The sequence below is a fragment of the Drosophila hydei genome, unplaced genomic scaffold, assembly GCF_003285905.1.
Source record: "Drosophila hydei strain 15085-1641.00,03,60 unplaced genomic scaffold, DhydRS2 tig00000001-arrow-pilon, whole genome shotgun sequence".
NCBI lineage: Eukaryota > Metazoa > Arthropoda > Insecta > Diptera > Drosophilidae > Drosophila > Drosophila hydei.
This window is the reverse complement of record NW_022045643.1, coordinates 9636539-9654102: the sequence shown is the minus strand read 5'-3', so window position 1 is coordinate 9654102 and position 17564 is coordinate 9636539. Positions and strand designations below refer to the sequence as shown.

Here is a 17564-nt window from a genome sequence, read left to right as displayed (position 1 = left end):
CATCGATATTTTCCGTTCGATATTATAATAATATCGATATTATCAGTACATCCCTAGTAGAAAAAAGCTGCGCATCGATAGTGTATACACAAGTGCTGAAGCTGTAAGTCGTGCGTGCAGGGACGCGAAAATTACTTTAAGAGCCACGAAAACTAACCAATTAATTTAATAAAACAAAGCAACAACCAACAACCAGCCGCGTCGTTACACTTATCACTTAGCATGTGGATTATATATCCTTCGCTCAATATGCTGCAACGCGACGCGCTATCTACGCTTCAACTGTGAAGAGACGGCAACAGTGAAAAAGAAAGAAGTAGCAAAGCAAAAAAGAAGTGCATACAGGAGTGGCTGCTGTGAGTGCGCGAGCATAAAAAATTGAAATTGCCAAATCTAAGCAAGCATACACACGCACACACACACTTATACATATAATAAATACATAAATGAAACACAGATCTTGTTAAATTCAATTTAACATTTAAGTAATCTTAACGAACAGAATAATTACTACGTACGAAGAAAATTCAAACAACGCCCAAAACAAAAAATTAACAGATACAAGTACGAGGAGCAGAGTAACAACGACAACAACGAAAGATAAATCATACAGAGACAAAATAGCAACAAAAACAACAACAAATTATACTACTACTACAATAACAACGCAGTTACATTCCAGTGGAAAGTAAAGGGGAATCGAGGAACATGTTTTCAACCAGCATAAAACAGCATATAATTTTGAGCGAGCACATTTTTCTGTGAAAACCGAACGCCCGAAAGAAAAGTGTTGCCCACACACACACTCACATACATACACACATAATTTAATATACATACGCGCGTACGCAGGCAAATAACCGCACACAAACAAACCGACGCTCACAAACATATACATACACATACACATACACAATGTCCAGCTGGGCTGAACGCGTGCATCGACGCGCTGCTGATTTGGGCAACGTTGTCACATCCTGTGGCCATCCAGCAACCGCTCCCGCCTATCCCTACCGCTTAGAGAAGGTGAAGTTCGGCGTGCCCCTGGAGGAGGTGTGCAAGCACAACAACAACATTCCAGGGCCTCTGCTTGTATTAATATTGAAACTGAACAAGGAGTCGCCCAATCGACGCGATGTTTTTCGTGCGCCCGGCCATCAGGGTGCAATGAAGAAGCTCATCCATTTCCTGCAGGCGGGCCGACTCGTCAACGTTGATAATTATTCGGTGTTCACCATTGCCAGCGTACTAAAGAAGTTCCTCCGCAAGATACCGAACGGCATCTTTGGACGCAATGGCGAGATGGAGCTCTTTGCCATTAACGAACTGCAAAATGAAGCCGAGCAAACGGACCGTTTACACAGGTGAGTTGACAACTTTGTCACTTATGTATATACATGTATATACACACACATTTATTCAAACTTATATATTGAATATAGTTATGTGCTAAGCACGTGACACGACCTGTATATATAAATCTATATGGCTTTCGCGCCATTTTTAACTTTAACTTAAGAGCGGAGCTAATGATTATGGGTCTTTTATTTACAATATTTCAAAATGAAATCAAATCTTATAACTTATGTGGTTTCTTAATAGAGAATTGTTTTATGTATGTATCGTGCTGACACGCGCTCATCTCTATTAGCATTAATGTACCCATCTTGTGTCTGTGTGTATATATTGTAACTAGCTTGCGGTAAACTTGCTGAACCGGATCTAGATTTGGTTGCAGCTCAAGAATCTTCAATACATACACATACACATACTAATGTACATGCTAGCAGATGTTGGGTGGGTGTGTGAGCGGGTAAGGTAGCGGGTAAAGACGGCTGCGAATTTAGTTGATATTAAGTGAAAAGCGTTGACTATGTTTTTCTATCGCTGCGTTTGTTGCTTTTGCTGCGTTTCACGCCCGTTTGACTTGGCACTTGTTGACACATTTGCCAGATTTTCACCAATTTTCACTTGAACGCTAAGCGCAGGCGACAAAAATTGGTATGGCAAGATAGTGAGAATAGTAATCCTCTAGGCTAGTAGTAAATACTTCGTTTGCAGCTGTAAATTGAAATGTTTTGTTTGCTCGTTTGCTTTGTGTTGATTCGCATTGCTTTGCTTTGCGTTTGCTTTGCGTTTGCTTTGCTGTTGCAATCGATTTCTAACCGAGCTGAATTAGAGCATAAAGCGTGGGCCAACCGGCGGAGAGACAGACAGACAAACAGACAGGCCCACGCATGCTCAATTAAAATAAAACAAAAAATATTGCAGTTTTGTAATTTACAATTGCTGCCGTTTTTTATTTTTATTTTTTTTTGCAATTGCAGTAAAGGTCCGCATTGTGGGTGAAGTATATAGAGAGAAGAAGGTAAAGTTGTCTGTGCGTGAAGTAAAGTGAAGTGAAGTGAGCGGCACTGGCAATTAAGCATTAACAATCGCAATCGATATTATCTTTCGTTTTTATCGGAGCTGCAGTGGCCTTGCCAACTTAATGCTGTTGAATTGGCATTTGACAGCTGTTTGATTGCAAACGCTTTATTTTTGTCTATTCAGATTTCGTTTTTGTTAATACACTCTGCCACTTTGATATATGAGGATGAATGGGGTTGGATGCGGCAACTGCGTCAGCAGCAGTAGCAACAACGCTGTTACATTAATGCTAATGTGCGTGTAAACAAATAACGTCAGCAATAAAACATAAATTTAAAATTCGGATATCGGTACATGCGTAAAAATCGACCGCCAAATAAATTTTCCATATCAGCCTAGCAGCAATACAAACGTAAATTTTAATTTGGTTACTGTAAACTCTGCGTTCGTGGCCAGCATACAATTATACACACATTTATTGTTGTAATTGTTTATGTGTAGCCGCCGCTGCGATTGCTGTTACCTTTCTTTTGTTTATTTACATTTTAGGGCAGGCGCAGGCCGCCAAACCAACAAGAGCAACAGCAAAAATATCTACAAACAGACACATATATACACATATGCACATATACACATACGCAGATACGTATACATTAAGCAATCGCAATCAGATTCGTTGCCGAATCAAACCAATGCGCGAAAATAGCGACTCTGCTACTGAAACTTTTTATAAATAGATACACAGAGTAGACGCGCGTTTGAGACTTTGTATCAATTAACGTAAACGTAAAACGTAAGAGCAGCCCAACAGGTCCCCCACAAAACTATTGGCACTCAATTCAATCAGTTGGCACATCATTTTGTTGCTGTTGGTGTTGTTGTTGCTGGTGGTGCTGCTAAGTGTTATTATTATTGCAGCAGACTGGCGACGTCAGCTACGTCATTGTTGCACGTTTTTGCAATATACGAGAATATAATTCTAAACAATAATGCATATACATATTTATATATCTATATAATATACTAAATGCAAAAGACAATGTGAGTGTATTATTTCTGCGGATTTTTATTTGTAAAACTACCTGTCAGAAGAAAAACAACAACAAACACACACAAACAAGACGCTGACGTCGTAGGTTTCTAAAAAAGTTTGACTGCAGTCAGGTGTGTGCGTATGTACGTATATGTTTATGTACTTATGCATGAATGGCCCAACCTTGCTTCTCGCCTGTCGTTCCCTATCTATCTTTCTCTTTCCCACTTGCGGCTCAGTCAATTGTTTCTGTTTCCTGTTGGCTTCAACTTGTTGCCTAGCCAAAGCTTTTTCGAACGCCTGTTGCGCTTATACGCCTGTCCAAGGCAGAGCTTAAGAACTTTATTAAACGATTTGCTACGAAGTGTGAAGCTTGGAAAATTCTCTTAGAAATAAAATATTTTTCTAACACTTATAAAAGTAATATATATTATTTTAAATTTGTAGCACTAGAGTGATTGAGTTAAACAATAAAATCTATTTGATTATTAGGAAAGTCTAATATTTGTCTATTGTCTAGGGTATTTAGACTTTGTCTCGCTCAATAGATTTATTTTTAAATTTCTTTTTTTGGTTTCGACCTTTTCATGTGCCAGCTGCCTGTCATATCATGCACACTGCCAAAGCTAATAGGATATTTACACAATTGCTGCCTGGTCGGTCGATTGAGCTGCCTGTCTGTCCGGCTGTCCGGCTGCCCGGTTGCCTGCCTGTGACAATAGTTAGGCATAAACCTTCTGTTGGCGAATATCAATAAGTGCAAAAAGAATGCAAAAATTGCCCGCTTTTGTTGGGCTAGACAGGCGAAATGGCAACTGAGCAGAGACGGCTGTCTGGAATACAAGTAAAAAAAAAGAAGGGACAGAGACTGAGACAGAGACGGAGACAGAGAAGCAGTTTATAACAAAAGCCGCATTGTCCAATGCATTAACAAGAGGCGACGTGGACGTCTGTTTGGGTCTATTGCAATATCGACTGATGTTCACTTCCTGATTATTACATTATGTAGTCAGTCACGGACTGCACAGAATTGTTTTGTTTTGTTTTGTTCGATTTTGTTGTCGTCTTTTCTCTTCTCTTCACTGTTCTGTGTGCTAAAGTCGTCATAGTTGTTGTCTTAAAGGGCTTTGCCAATCGCAGCAACAAATAATAATAATAAGAAAAAATAAATAAATAATATATAAAAAACTGCTACCTCAGAGTTTCCATTTGGCCACGCTGCATAAATAAACTTAAACTGCCGCCAGAGTCAGTCAGTCAGTCAGTCGCACAATATAAACATCACACAATGCCCAATGCCCAAACAAACCCAATAAAAGTAAAATAAGCGAGTGCACAATATAAATATACATTCATATATAACGCATATAAACAGTGATCTGTTCCACAGTACATACAGTAAAATGTGCGTCAGTAGAGCTCATCGAGTGCGTCGCGCGTCGTTCAACTGGCCCTGTTGCCAGCTTCTCTTATTCATGTTCATCATATTCATATTCATATGCTGTATCTGTCTCCATTTACCCTATCTGGGTCTCTCTTGTTGGGCTGCCAGTCTGGTTTGACTTTTCCAGTGATTGCCCCGAACGCTGATCTCTTGGCGCGGTCATAACTAAACCATATGCCGGACGAGCACGATATTAATCTTTAGACTGTATAAAAAACGCTGTTCCTCACATTATGTTATACCAAAAAAGGAATGAAAAAATAGTTACTGTAACTGATGCATACATAGTTTATGAAATATGCCAAGCCACACTCCAAAGGTATGAGTAGTAGAGTAGTAGGGTAGATCAGTAGACAGTGTTTATGTATTTGTATATACAGATATATGTCACTTGCAGTTAATTGCATTTAAATTAACATTTGTTGTGTTTGTTTCGCCTTTTGACTTAATTAACTGCAAGATGAGAATCGCAGAGAAGAGCGCAAGTCAAGAGTAAACGGTATCCGTCTGTCAAGTACTCTCGACTTTAGCAAACTCATTTGTATCTTTTGCCATGCCAGTATCTTGGTTTCTGCACTTGTATATGTACATAATTATATATATAAATGATATAGAGATATGTGTATATCTATATATAATATGTACATATATATGAGTAAATTTATATGTTGAAACTGCTTCATTTTTCTTTTATATTATCGTGCCGTTTTACTTGGCTCATTATTATGACGTATTGTTTTTTTTGTTACCGCCAACAACAACAGCATCAGCAAATTCTGCTGCTGATGCGGTTCGCGTTTCGCATCTGTTTGAATCTCTCATTTTTTTTGTTTTTTGCTAAATTAACACAAAGGCTTTTGGGCGTGGAGCCGCGTAGCCGCAGACGATGAGACGCAATCGAAGCTACCGCAACGCTGAATATTGATGCAGCTGCAGCTGATGCAGACTCTAAAGATATACTTGAGCATTTAAGAGAGCAAAAACCCTTCTAATATAGTGACTGACCAAATCGCGGTTAATAGCAACTATAATCCGCTATCCTTTGTTCTCTCGAATATGGTTTAATTGTGACTCAAGTAGTTCCACTGTACTATATGTAGATATATTACAATTTAAATACATCGTAGAACTGACTCACAACTTGACTAATCGGAGTTGCGATCTAATGTACATGTATTCTTTAAGAAGAATTATGTTTGATTTTTATGGCTATATATATATTCAATTGTGATATGGCTTCGTTGCTTCCGAGTTCAGCAAGTTGCGTTGTACTTTAACAACTCTCAACTCTCAACGCCCCGCCCTGCACTTCATTTATGGGTCTTATCAGCCGGTAGAGCTGGAATCAGAAATCATTCAAGTGGCACAAGAGCTGTGGGAATATCAAAACTGGTTTCTCTGTAGGGCACAAATACGTAACAATGCACATATAATATACATGCGTTCATATATCTCTGATAAATACAAAAGAAATTAAAAAAGATGAAAGAAATAAAACAGTTACAACAACATTAAAAAAAGGCAAATCAAATGCGGCACTTGAAAAGGCAGACGAGTGCGAGAAAAACGAAAACATTGTAGTCGACTGCTACGGCTGACATATTTCTTTTTTATGAATGAAAAAATACAATAATAATAAATGATTCATCTATAATGTGACGAAGCGCTGGCCTTAACAGTAGCACTTACATACACGCACGCACGTACACACGCGCACACACACACAAACATACGAAAAACTATTTAGCATCCAATTCACAGAAATGCCTTTAAATATAGCCGGTTTCTTAAGCATTATGTAAATATCAACGTCGTCTGGCAACACGGCGCATGCGTAACGCGTCTCGATCGACGATTATATAAGGAGGCAGCTGTGTGTGCGCCCAAAATGCGGGTCTCTAATGTAGCCCATTAATAATACGCATAAAATCAGGCGTAGAAACACTAAAAACTTCGTTTGGATATGTTTGAGAGAACTTGACTAAACAACGGCCTAAAGAAAAGGAAAGTTTGATTGGATTTGAAGTGTAAAGGCTGCCTTTCTATGCGATTTTCATATAGGGAAAAAAGAAGAGAGAATTTCTCTTGGAAATAACTAGGAAATCCTGTTCGGAATCAGCGTAAAAATTGTCTTTCTATGTGATTTTCATATATTAATAAGTTATATATCTATATATATCATAAAGATGAATGAAATTTAGTCTGTTAAAATATATATTGAAATGTAAATAATGCGAAACTATGTTGACATAGTCACGTATAGCAGTCACTTCCCTTATTGTTAAACTATCATATATTTTAAGTTACAGCGTGCATTTGAATAGCTCTTGCTTCAAACAATTGGAGCAGCTGTTCTGAGAAACACTCTTGATACTTCCTACCTTGCAATAAAGTGTTAGTATCCCCATTTAATTGCAGTTTAACTATTTTTCATTTACTCTCAAGAATTTCGCGTCATTGTGTGAAATATGCGAAAAACAGCCTTGAAATTTTTTATGAATTCTTTTTCTCCATATTAAACCCCAGCTGATTGTAAAATATAAACAATTATAAAAATTAAAAACAAAAAAAAGAAAGAGAAAAATTAAATAATTTTTAATAATCAAATCAAAAGGCGCATTAATAATCCATTAGGAATTGCGTACAATAACCCCTCAAAAATATTAATTTCATAAAACTGTCGCCCGCCTTATCGCAGCGATATCAAACGACAACGTAAACACTTGTTTCGTTAAGCAATCGTTCAAATTGTACTATTGTATTGTTGTTTGTTTTTGTTTTGGTTTTTGTTTTTGTTTTTGCTTTTGTTTTTCCTAACGGAATTCCACGTAATTAATGCAATTAGTAAGCAATTTGTACGCATCCATTTATGAGTGTCGCCGAACAGCATAAAAATAGTAGTAAACAAAAGCCAAGCCAATAGTCTGATATGTTATAGCTATAATAGATAACATATCTATTAAATATATCGCTGAGTTTGCTTTGATTTGATGGGTTCGAGTTCGAGTTCGAGGCATCACAGTTTGTCCTCCATATAAAGAAGTTTAAAAAGAATGAAGCTTAACGCACTCTTCGATAAGATTGGACCGTGGGCCATATATAGAATATTTATGATATTACAGCGGCGGCACGTTTTCATTTTTTAGTGAATATATTTTTTTGGGGTCTTGTTTGCTGCACATCGGGTCGTTGATATCGTTGGGGGCCAGACCTAAAAAGTTCAAGCCATAGGCTAGGCGGCCATTGCTCGGGTTGCTCTGTTTGCTCTGTTTGCTTCTCTTTATTTGCTTATGGTGTGTTTTTTGTGCTATGAGGAAACAGGTGAACGCGCTGATAGTTTAAAGATGAAGTAACTTTATAAAGCCTTGACCCATGATATGAATATGGTTTATTATCACTAATGTCAGCCCGCTAACCCGTTGATTAAAAACGTAAAAAAATCTGTAAAATCTGCTGTGAGCTGAAACATAAAGAGCATTTAAGAAGACCCAAGACCGACAGCCTGCTTGACAGCGTTCGATGATAAATATATCAAGAGATTTGGGTTACTGTGGAATTTATTGTTGATTGTTTGCGATTTGCTTAGTCTGCGGTAATTTGTGTACAAATATTATTGAAATCGGAAGCCTGCGTCTGCTTTTCTAGTAATCCCCGTAAATAATCTGATGAACTTTTCGTTTATTTTGTATCTGTTGCAAAGTCATGATCTCTTTTTATACAGAAGCGATATTTATTTATTTCTGTATATTTTCTATAATTGGAACTGCTTCTACGGGCGGCCTATTATTGTAGCTTATCAATGCATTTAACACCTTTAGAGTGTTATATTTTCTTTGTCTTTCTCTTCTGTCGGTCGTTCGTTCGTTAGTTCGTGTGTCTTGCGGTCCGTTTGCTGCGCATTGTATGCCAATTCACACCGGCAGCTTAATAGACGGTGCCCCTAGAGCTTACTCCTTATATACCATGTATTATAGTATAATTCATTGTCAAGCGACGCGTCGGTTATGGACGTTGACTATGTGTTTGTATCTTCGAGTTTTCACTTTTTTATGGGAGCTGCAGATGCGAAGAGCAAAGAGCATTAATTGATTGGATGGCTGCGATAGTTGCTTAGTTCGCTTCGCTGGTCTCTAGTTGTGTAACGAGCTCGATAGACAGAAAGAGTGGAGTGGATAGCAGAAAGAGAGACAGAGAGAGAGAGAGAGACAGACCAGTTTGGCAGTTTGTTTGTCAGGTTTTCCAAGCCGCGCATGCCAAAATGAAAGTGTGAACAATTCAAGCAGCTGAATCTTAGTCTTCCTCTACCTCTACCTCTATCTCTACCTCTGCCTCTGCCACTGGCACCCGCATACCGCCGCCTGCTGCACCCACCTGGATAGCTTTCTTCGATGGCCCCGGCTAGACAATGAGTCAGTGCACTGTGTAATAAAAATTAAAAACAAAAAAACATGAGTAACAATTGCCGCCAGTGCCAGCTAAATTTATATAGATAAGACGATCTTTACACGGCTTCTGACTTGACGCTTACGTTTGCCTTCATTTCTAATTTATGTACTCATTTTCTTTTTGCCTGCTTTGTGTTTGCAGATTGTTTGCATCACTGCCCAAATATACGCAACATCTTTTAGTTTTACTCTTTGGCACATTCCGCGTTATCGCCAGCAATGCGGCCCACGCATCCACGGGCATGACCAGCGAAGCTATCGGCGTATCTGTTGCGCCCAGTTTCTTTCAATCCTGCGTCAGTGATGGCAAAACCGCACGCATGGAGGATGTGCTCAAGTTTAAGGTGAGCTCCATGCCCAAACACCTGGCCTATGCTGTATACTAACACTTCTCTTTACAGGTGGCCACAAAGATCATGCAGCACATAATCGATAAGTTTGCCACACACGATATCTTTGGGCGCGAGAACTATGAGTACTACGCCCGCGTCACGGGACGCATTCTGAAGGTGCAGGACGAATGGATCTGCAGTTTCCAATATCCGCCGCCGCCACGCGGCAAATTGGCACAACAGAAATATGCATGTAAGTGGAGTGTAATGAGGTGTGTGTGGAATTTTACAGATAAGATTAGGAATTACATTGTTAGAAGAGTTAATACAGTTTGAAAGAATGTCTGTATGAGTTATGATTTATCATTCAAACCACTTTGATTGTGTTAAATAAGGTCCGATAAATACGTGTTCAATGTGTATATAATTATATATATATATATATATGAACTGTATTATAATTTAGGGAATGACTACCCCATATAAGCAGTTAGACCAGTTTCTGAGTCGTAATTCGATATTCGATATATATAGAGCACCCACAATAAGTAAATATATATTATTAAAAGCTCATTAAGGCATATAGATATGCATTACAAAAGATTTTCATTATTACAAATTATAATATGGATCTAAATATATATGTTTATATGTATATTTAGAGTATAGAATAAATACTAATAATTTTTTGTTTGCTTCTCGCAGTGCAACATTCTTTGGAGGCCGAAAAGACTTGGTTGCAGTGCCAATGCGAGCGCTGGGGCTTACGTGAGTACCATTGCTATCTTGATTTGTTCTATCTGCCTATCTATAAACTGTGCTATATGTATTTGGGGTTAGCTGTGTGCTTAATTCCTATGTCCACTGTTTGGGCGACATGTTTTGGGTTTCTTTGCTTTGGGCTTAACACAAATTCTTCACCAAATAGTACTCGCTTTTCCCGCTCTCTCTCTCTCTCACTCTCCCGTTGCCTATCTGTCTCTCTCCTCTCTATCTATCTCTATAACTTTGCACTTTGCTCTGACTCACAAACAAAATAAAAACGTTGTGTACATATTTAATGTCTATTTCATTGCTCATACGAAACCTTTCAACTATAAATTACTCTTAAAATCGAAACGTGTTGCATGCAGTGGCCCAGGAGGAGTCTCGCTCGACGCCCGCACTGCTGACCAGCTCCAGTTCGGCGCTGGAGAACAGCGTGCTTTCGCTGGGCGTGTCGCCGGAGCACTCGTTCATCGAGAGCTGTGCCCGTCTCTCCGTGTCGCTGGAGGGACCCGGCATCTTTGCCATGACCAGCTCGCCGCTGCCGGCCAAGCGCAATGGCAACGGCACTGACTATGACTATGATGATTACGTGGACGATGATGAGGATAACGATGAGCTGGCCCATGACTTTGCCGCCGATCTGGAGTTGAGCAGCATTGCTCCGGCCACGCCGGCGCATCTGCAGCAGCAGCAACAGCTGCGTGGCTTGCAGCACTTCAAGCAGCGGCATCAGCAGCTGATGGGCACCGCAAACAACTCACAGGACGATGACGACGAGGAGGAAGATGATGAGGATGACGAGCTGACCACCGTGAAGCGTCGCTATCGTCAGAACAAAAAGAAGCCGTTGCCCAGCGGCCATCATCAGCGACGCCTGCGCACCGGCACCAAAAGCCTCGACGGCAGCAGTGATCGTCGCGGCAGCAATGCAACATCAACAGGAGCCATTGCTGCGGCCACAGCAACAACAAGTGCTGCACTGGCCAACAGCAGCAACGGCGGCAAGCTGAAGCAGCAGCAAAGGACCTGCAGTCGCTGCAATCGGGGCATACGCCACAGCAGCTCGTGCAGCTCGAATTCTGGCGGAGCCGCTGGCTCCAATGGTGGTGGCGCCATCGGCGGCGCTGCTGGCAACAACGGTGCCAACTCTGGCGGCATGACCATGGAGGAGCTGCGCGCCGTCAATCGCTATGCGGAGAGCACCAAGAGTCTCTCATATTTGCCACAGGTGAGGGACAAGTTCTGGCCTGGTTCTAGAATATCCGTTTAAAAGGGCAACCAACTCTCCCACAAAACAAAAAAAAAAAAAAAAAAGAACCCTAATCCAATAAACCTTCCTTTAGCCATTAGCCATTAGTAAACCTGCTCGAATTTTAAGTTCTGTATTCTATTTGCAGGTTTGAGCAAGCAAACTGCAAAAGATATTCCGAATTATTTGATAGTCTATAAGTTTTTCTTGATTTGATGAATTTTTAACTTTTGATTTGTATTATTTTTATTTTTTTTTCTGTAATATTATTATTTACGCTGTTTATTTGTTTATTTTCCAATTGATTACCAATTTGTTCAATTATATATTTTTTGTTTAATATTTTTTTAATTTTATAAAATAACCTTTGGACGGCCGCCCCTTCCCCAATGCCACGCTATGAACTTCTTCCACTCTCACCTATCTTACTGAAATTGTTTAACTAATCTACAACAACAACAACAAAAACAACAATAATGTTTTTTGAAATAATTTTTCCAAATTTTGAACGTTTGCGCCTTTTCTCTCTCTATCTAGTTTTGTAATTTATTCTATGCTCTATATACTATATACTTGTATATCTTACTAAAGCTGCGCCTGCAACAACAACAAAAACAAAAACAACAACTACTTACAGACTCACAAATACACACATATATATATATATTTATATATATATATAGATATATATATATATATAACACATCTTATTTCTACATTTAAGCGTATTCATATAAGCAAATCTGGCAGCAAAAGCTCAGAATTAAATTCGAAAAAAGTACAAAAACTACAAAAACACACACACACACACACACACACATACAGAGACACACATATTCAATTTTACAAAAAATGAAGAAGAGCAGACAACAACAACAACAACATCATCTGTATGTTGTTCATTTTTTGTAAATTTATTTATATCATTTATAATTTTATTTATTTTATGTGTACTTTAGCTAAACTTTAAAAGTGAACAAAAAAATACCAAAACCGAAACCAATAAAATTTTATATAAAAATAAAACCAAATTTGGGAAAAATTTTGATTAATGAATTAAAAATTCTATTTTCATTAAATATAAAAAATAATAAAAATAAAGTGTAAACTAAACCATTTAGACATTGTATATATTTATTTGTAAGTTATAGTTTATGAGGAACTCCAATTAATTATGTCTTATCATTGTTTCCGAATTTGTTCAGACAACTCAACTATATAAATCGCTTGTATTTAATCATTAATATAATTATTTTTTATTTGAAGACAAACTAAAATACAAAACACAAAAACTGCTGCACAAACGAATTTGTTTTTAGTTATCTAGCTAATAGCTTAAGTTATGTTTAAGCCACGCAATTGTTGAATTTGCATTGTTAATTGTTAATTGTTTATTGTTAATTTTGTAGTTTTGTTTTGTTGTCGTCTTGTCGTTGCCTCAATTAACCCAACTCTTTGTTTGTAGCCTGTGCTCGTATCTTGTCTCTTGTATCTTGTTTCTTTGTCTTGTTTTATTCGTCTTTTAATTTGTAGTTTGCAACAAAATTAACACAACTTAACACACACACACACACACGCATACACCTCGGAGAGCTCCGCAACTGCATATGAAATTTCTTTCATTTGTTTCACAATGTGTAATAAAAACTATATATTTTATATATGTTTCATTAAATGTGCTAAGAGCAAACGCTTGTTGGCGGTGCCCTATTTATTTAAATTAATTTATTCTCGGCTGCAAATTGGCTTAGCCTTAAATATTATTTTGTTTATAATGAAAGGCTTATTCACAACAGCAATTTAATATATTTTATATTTATATTTATATTTATATCTTACATAAAATACGATATCATCCGTTTGAATGTTAATGATTCTTTAATATTTAAAAATCATAATTTTTGATCGCACTCTTTCCTCTCCTGCGCTGACTATAAATATGTGTAAATAATGAAATTTATAATTTTAAATTGTTAACAGCTTTATTAATTTTCGTTTGTATTTTATTTTTTCAATTTATTTAATTTCTTTTAAAATCTACAATTCTACAAATGAAGGAAAACAAATTTAAAATTGAGCCTTTAACAGTAAAATTGCAAAAAATCCTTTTAATTATGAACAAAAATCGAATACTTTAAATGCCAAAACTCTAATGCGAAATTTTTGAATCCCCGTCTTCCCCAACAACAACAATACATCACAACAACAACAACAACGACACCGACACATGACAACAACAACAACAATACAAAATATCAATGCAAAAATATCAAAAAAAATATAAATCACACAAATGTGTTAGGTCCATGAGCGCCAAACCGCACGCATGCGCACCCGCTCCGAGTGGTTCTTGGGGCCGCGGGATGCGGTCGTCTCGCTGCAGCTGCCGGTGGACACATGCAGCAACTGCTGCTTGGCGGTGGCCGCCGCCGCTGCCGCTGGCTACTTGGGTGGCGGCAGCACGCGCGACATGCGGCAGACAGTTGGCGGCGTCGGTGGTGCGGCCGACATCGAGGCGGAGCGCAGTCAGGCCGCGCTGCTTTATCACTTCTATCGCCGGCAGCAGCGTGAACGTGAGCTGGAACGGGAGCAGCAGCCGCAGCTGGACGATATGATGGACACCGAGGATAGCTACAGCGACAGCCGTCAGCAGCAGCAGCATCAGCAACAAAAGCAACAGCAGCAACATATACATTCCAAGGGTCTGCTGCGACCACCGCAGCAGCAGCAACAGCGTCGCCTGTTGCTGGACGCCAATTCGGGTAGTTATAATAAGGCAGCAGCACTAACCAACAATCACCAATTCACCAACAACGCACCTGCTGGCCAGCAAATGCTTAACAACAACAACAACAGCAGAGGCAGCGGCAGCGGCAACAGCAACATGTTGCAGCATGCTCGTAGCTTTCATCTACACGAAACAACATTCAACAACAATTCGTGCTACTACTCAACACAAAATCTGCCAGCTGCTGCGGCTGCAACTGCAACTGCTGCTGGGGCTGTTGGTGTTGTTGTTGCGCGTGTTGACAGCGCCAGCAACAACGTTGATTCTGACAGCGACTGCGATTCGCTAGATGGTCACACGTTGCACACGCTGCAGGCGCATGAGCTGCAGCAGCACGTGCAGCCAACTTTGCGCCAATTGCGGCATTCCACGCCGCTAATGTTGCGCCGTCAGCGTCAGCGCTTGGGCAGTAATGCGTCCGCTTTATCGCTGTATCAGTCGTTCGAGACGCAGCGCGGCGTTAGCAGCAGCGCCATTATTTATCGCAACAGCCGCAATAACAGTTCTATCAACATTAGCAACATCAACAACAACAGTCATGCCAGCAGCAGCAGCAACAGCAACAATAACAGCAGCAGCAACAACAACTTTGTCACAGTCATTTTTAATGTTTTGGATTTCTTGTTTTAAATTCTTTTCAAATCTGTTTCCATTTGTAAAACCATCGCTTAACCAAAACAGTTTGCAAGTGGCATGTCCTGTGTGTTGTAGATAAATCCAGTAAATTCCCGACGAACTCATTGTGCTCATTCATGAACTAACTATGTAAATGATATATGGGAAATGGTTCAGCGATCGCTGAACTTTGCCCAATCAACTGTGTCGAAGCATCGTCATGAATGTTGTTAACTTATTAACTTGAAATTTCTGTATACCATGCATTAAATAACGATTGTTTAATAATTTATTTAACGAACGAAAGCTTTCATTTCGTCAATCAATTAGCCCGCGTTGTCAGATATGATAAGATGACTGAGCCAGTCATATTTAATATGTATCTCTGCAGAGTTAAGTTCTAAATGATACTTGCATTACTTTAAGTAGCCTTTCTAGGCAATTCTCAAAGTCCAAAGTTAGCTCATTATGAGTGAGAATCAAAACCAGAAACAGAAATAGGATTAATTCAAATATTCGTAATTCGAATATTCGTAATCCATCCATTTGCATGCATTAAATATGTTTACGTTTACCAACACTTGTCGGTGATTAAAAAACAAAAATGATATACAACTTAATTTTGTTATCTAAATATTTATTTATAATTCTAATTATAAACATTTATAATTATTTAATATTGTTTTATGTAGAACGCGTGCGCCTTAAGAAATTTTCAACATTTTCTTATATTTTTTTCTGAATGCTTTTTATGTATAAACAATTAGTATTTTGTTTGTATACAATAAATATTTACAATTATTTATTAAATGTTAAGCTTTTGTTTTGTTTATATGTTGTTTTTTTTGTTTTTTTTTTTTGTATATATGACATTTAAAAATTGATGTAAACACACTTCACACAACACACCTACACACATTTATCGTAATTGTTGTTTTTACTATTATTGTTTTATGTGTACTAACTAAACCCAAAAGAAAAAATATGTGTTTAATGTTTGTGTTTTTCATGTTTGTTTTGAGTTGTTTTTGCTTTTAACAAACAAAACAGTTGCAACACGCCCAGCTGGAACAGCAACAACAACAACAACAATTAGCTGTACCAACTACCATCCAACTAAACCCATACATTAAACAAAAAAGAATATACACTTAAAAAAGTCCTATTCTTTATGTGAAGCCCTGTTTAATTCATAAACAAATTTTATTTTTCGTTTTTCTTCTTTCTCTCCCCTTCCGCCATCCGATGTATATATACATATATATGCAATCAATACGTAACCTGTGTATATAAATCCGCATTTAATCAGTTGGCAACATCCGTTTGAGTAACAGCGCCGAGTCCATACAGTACGCAACGCGTCGACCCAACATCGTCGGCAATCCCAACAACAGCGGCAGCAATCCCAACAGCAACACACGCCGCCTGCTCATCAATGTGCCGCGGCAGTATCCACTGCGCTCGTCGCTGCGACGCCACAAGGAGAAACAGATTGGCGGCAGCCAAAGCAACAGCAGCAACAGCATCAGCAACGAGCAGTTGACCGGCAGCGCAACGCCAGCAGCAACGGTTGCAGCTGCAACGGGAGCGCCACTGAACAAGCCACTGTTGCTGGTGGGTCTGTTGCCGGGTGCTGAGCAGCCGCCATCTGTGCGCAATTCCATAGCGGACTGTGGCAGTCATAACTATGCTCAAATGGACACCATGGAGCACCAGCTGAGCTTGGAGTGCAGCACAACGTTGAGCTTCAAACCGCCGCGGCTGTAACAGCAGCAGCAACAGTAGGCCAAGTTGGAGGCAAGCGACGCAGGCTCAAGCAACATTTCAAAAATCGATTTAATTAATTAAATATTTGACTAGCGTTTAATTAAATTTTAAATGAAATTTAACACCCACACACACACACAAACACATTTATATATTGAAATACATATATATGTATTTGTATTTATGTGTATAGCAAGAAAAGGCTGATTTTCTTTAGTTAATAACGATACAATTTAACGGATATTGCAACAAATTGCCAAATTGCCAAATTTTATTTGAGACAACTGGAAAAAGCAAGAAAAACTGTACGAAATGAAATTAATGTATTATTTGGATTTGGTTATTCGAATATGTTTTAGTTTTAGTTTAATTCCTCTTTCTAAAGAATCTCTGCAATTAAATTTAATTCAAAACTGAGAACAGAATTCGAAGCACTCGTAAACATTGTCAACAGAGAACTCTTAGGCTAGATGCATTTCTTTTTGCGACAATTGACCTAAGCATAAGCAGAAATATCAAAAACAAAAAAAAAAAACAACGACGAAAACAACAAATATTAAAAGCTAGATTCAGATTCAATATATTGTACCTAGGATATACACGATTTTTCAAGTTTTTAAGCAAAGACTCGCCCTGCAATCAAAATAAGAGAGTTCAATATTGTTAGAATCGTAACTCGAAAACTCAATATTATATATTATATACGTAATAGTACAAAAATCAAGGTCGAAAAAATTAAAGAAACAAAAAAAA

General features: G+C 38.5%; 1 protein-coding gene across 5 annotated transcripts; it reads left to right on the top strand.

Annotated features, from left to right (window-relative positions):
• The first annotated feature begins 31 nt into the window (after positions 1–31).
• LOC111597217 lies at positions 32–16936 on the top strand. Of its 5 annotated transcripts, XM_023311793.2 has the most exons (8): positions 32–103; positions 180–1364; positions 9435–9636; positions 9694–9877; positions 10330–10392; positions 10758–11620; positions 13944–14403; positions 16354–16936. In XM_023311793.2, exons 2-8 carry the CDS (start codon positions 916–918, stop codon positions 16809–16811), a joined length of 2679 nt encoding a protein of 892 aa, XP_023167561.2. In that variant the 5' UTR covers positions 32–103; positions 180–915; the 3' UTR covers positions 16812–16936. The 5 variants fall into 5 exon arrangements, with proteins under 5 accessions (XP_023167561.2, XP_023167560.2, XP_023167564.1 ...); XM_023311792.2 differs by having other exon boundaries at positions 59–1364; XM_023311794.2 differs by lacking the exon at positions 13944–14403 and having other exon boundaries at positions 61–1364; positions 16354–16441.
• Positions 16937–17564: the final 628 nt, after the last annotated feature.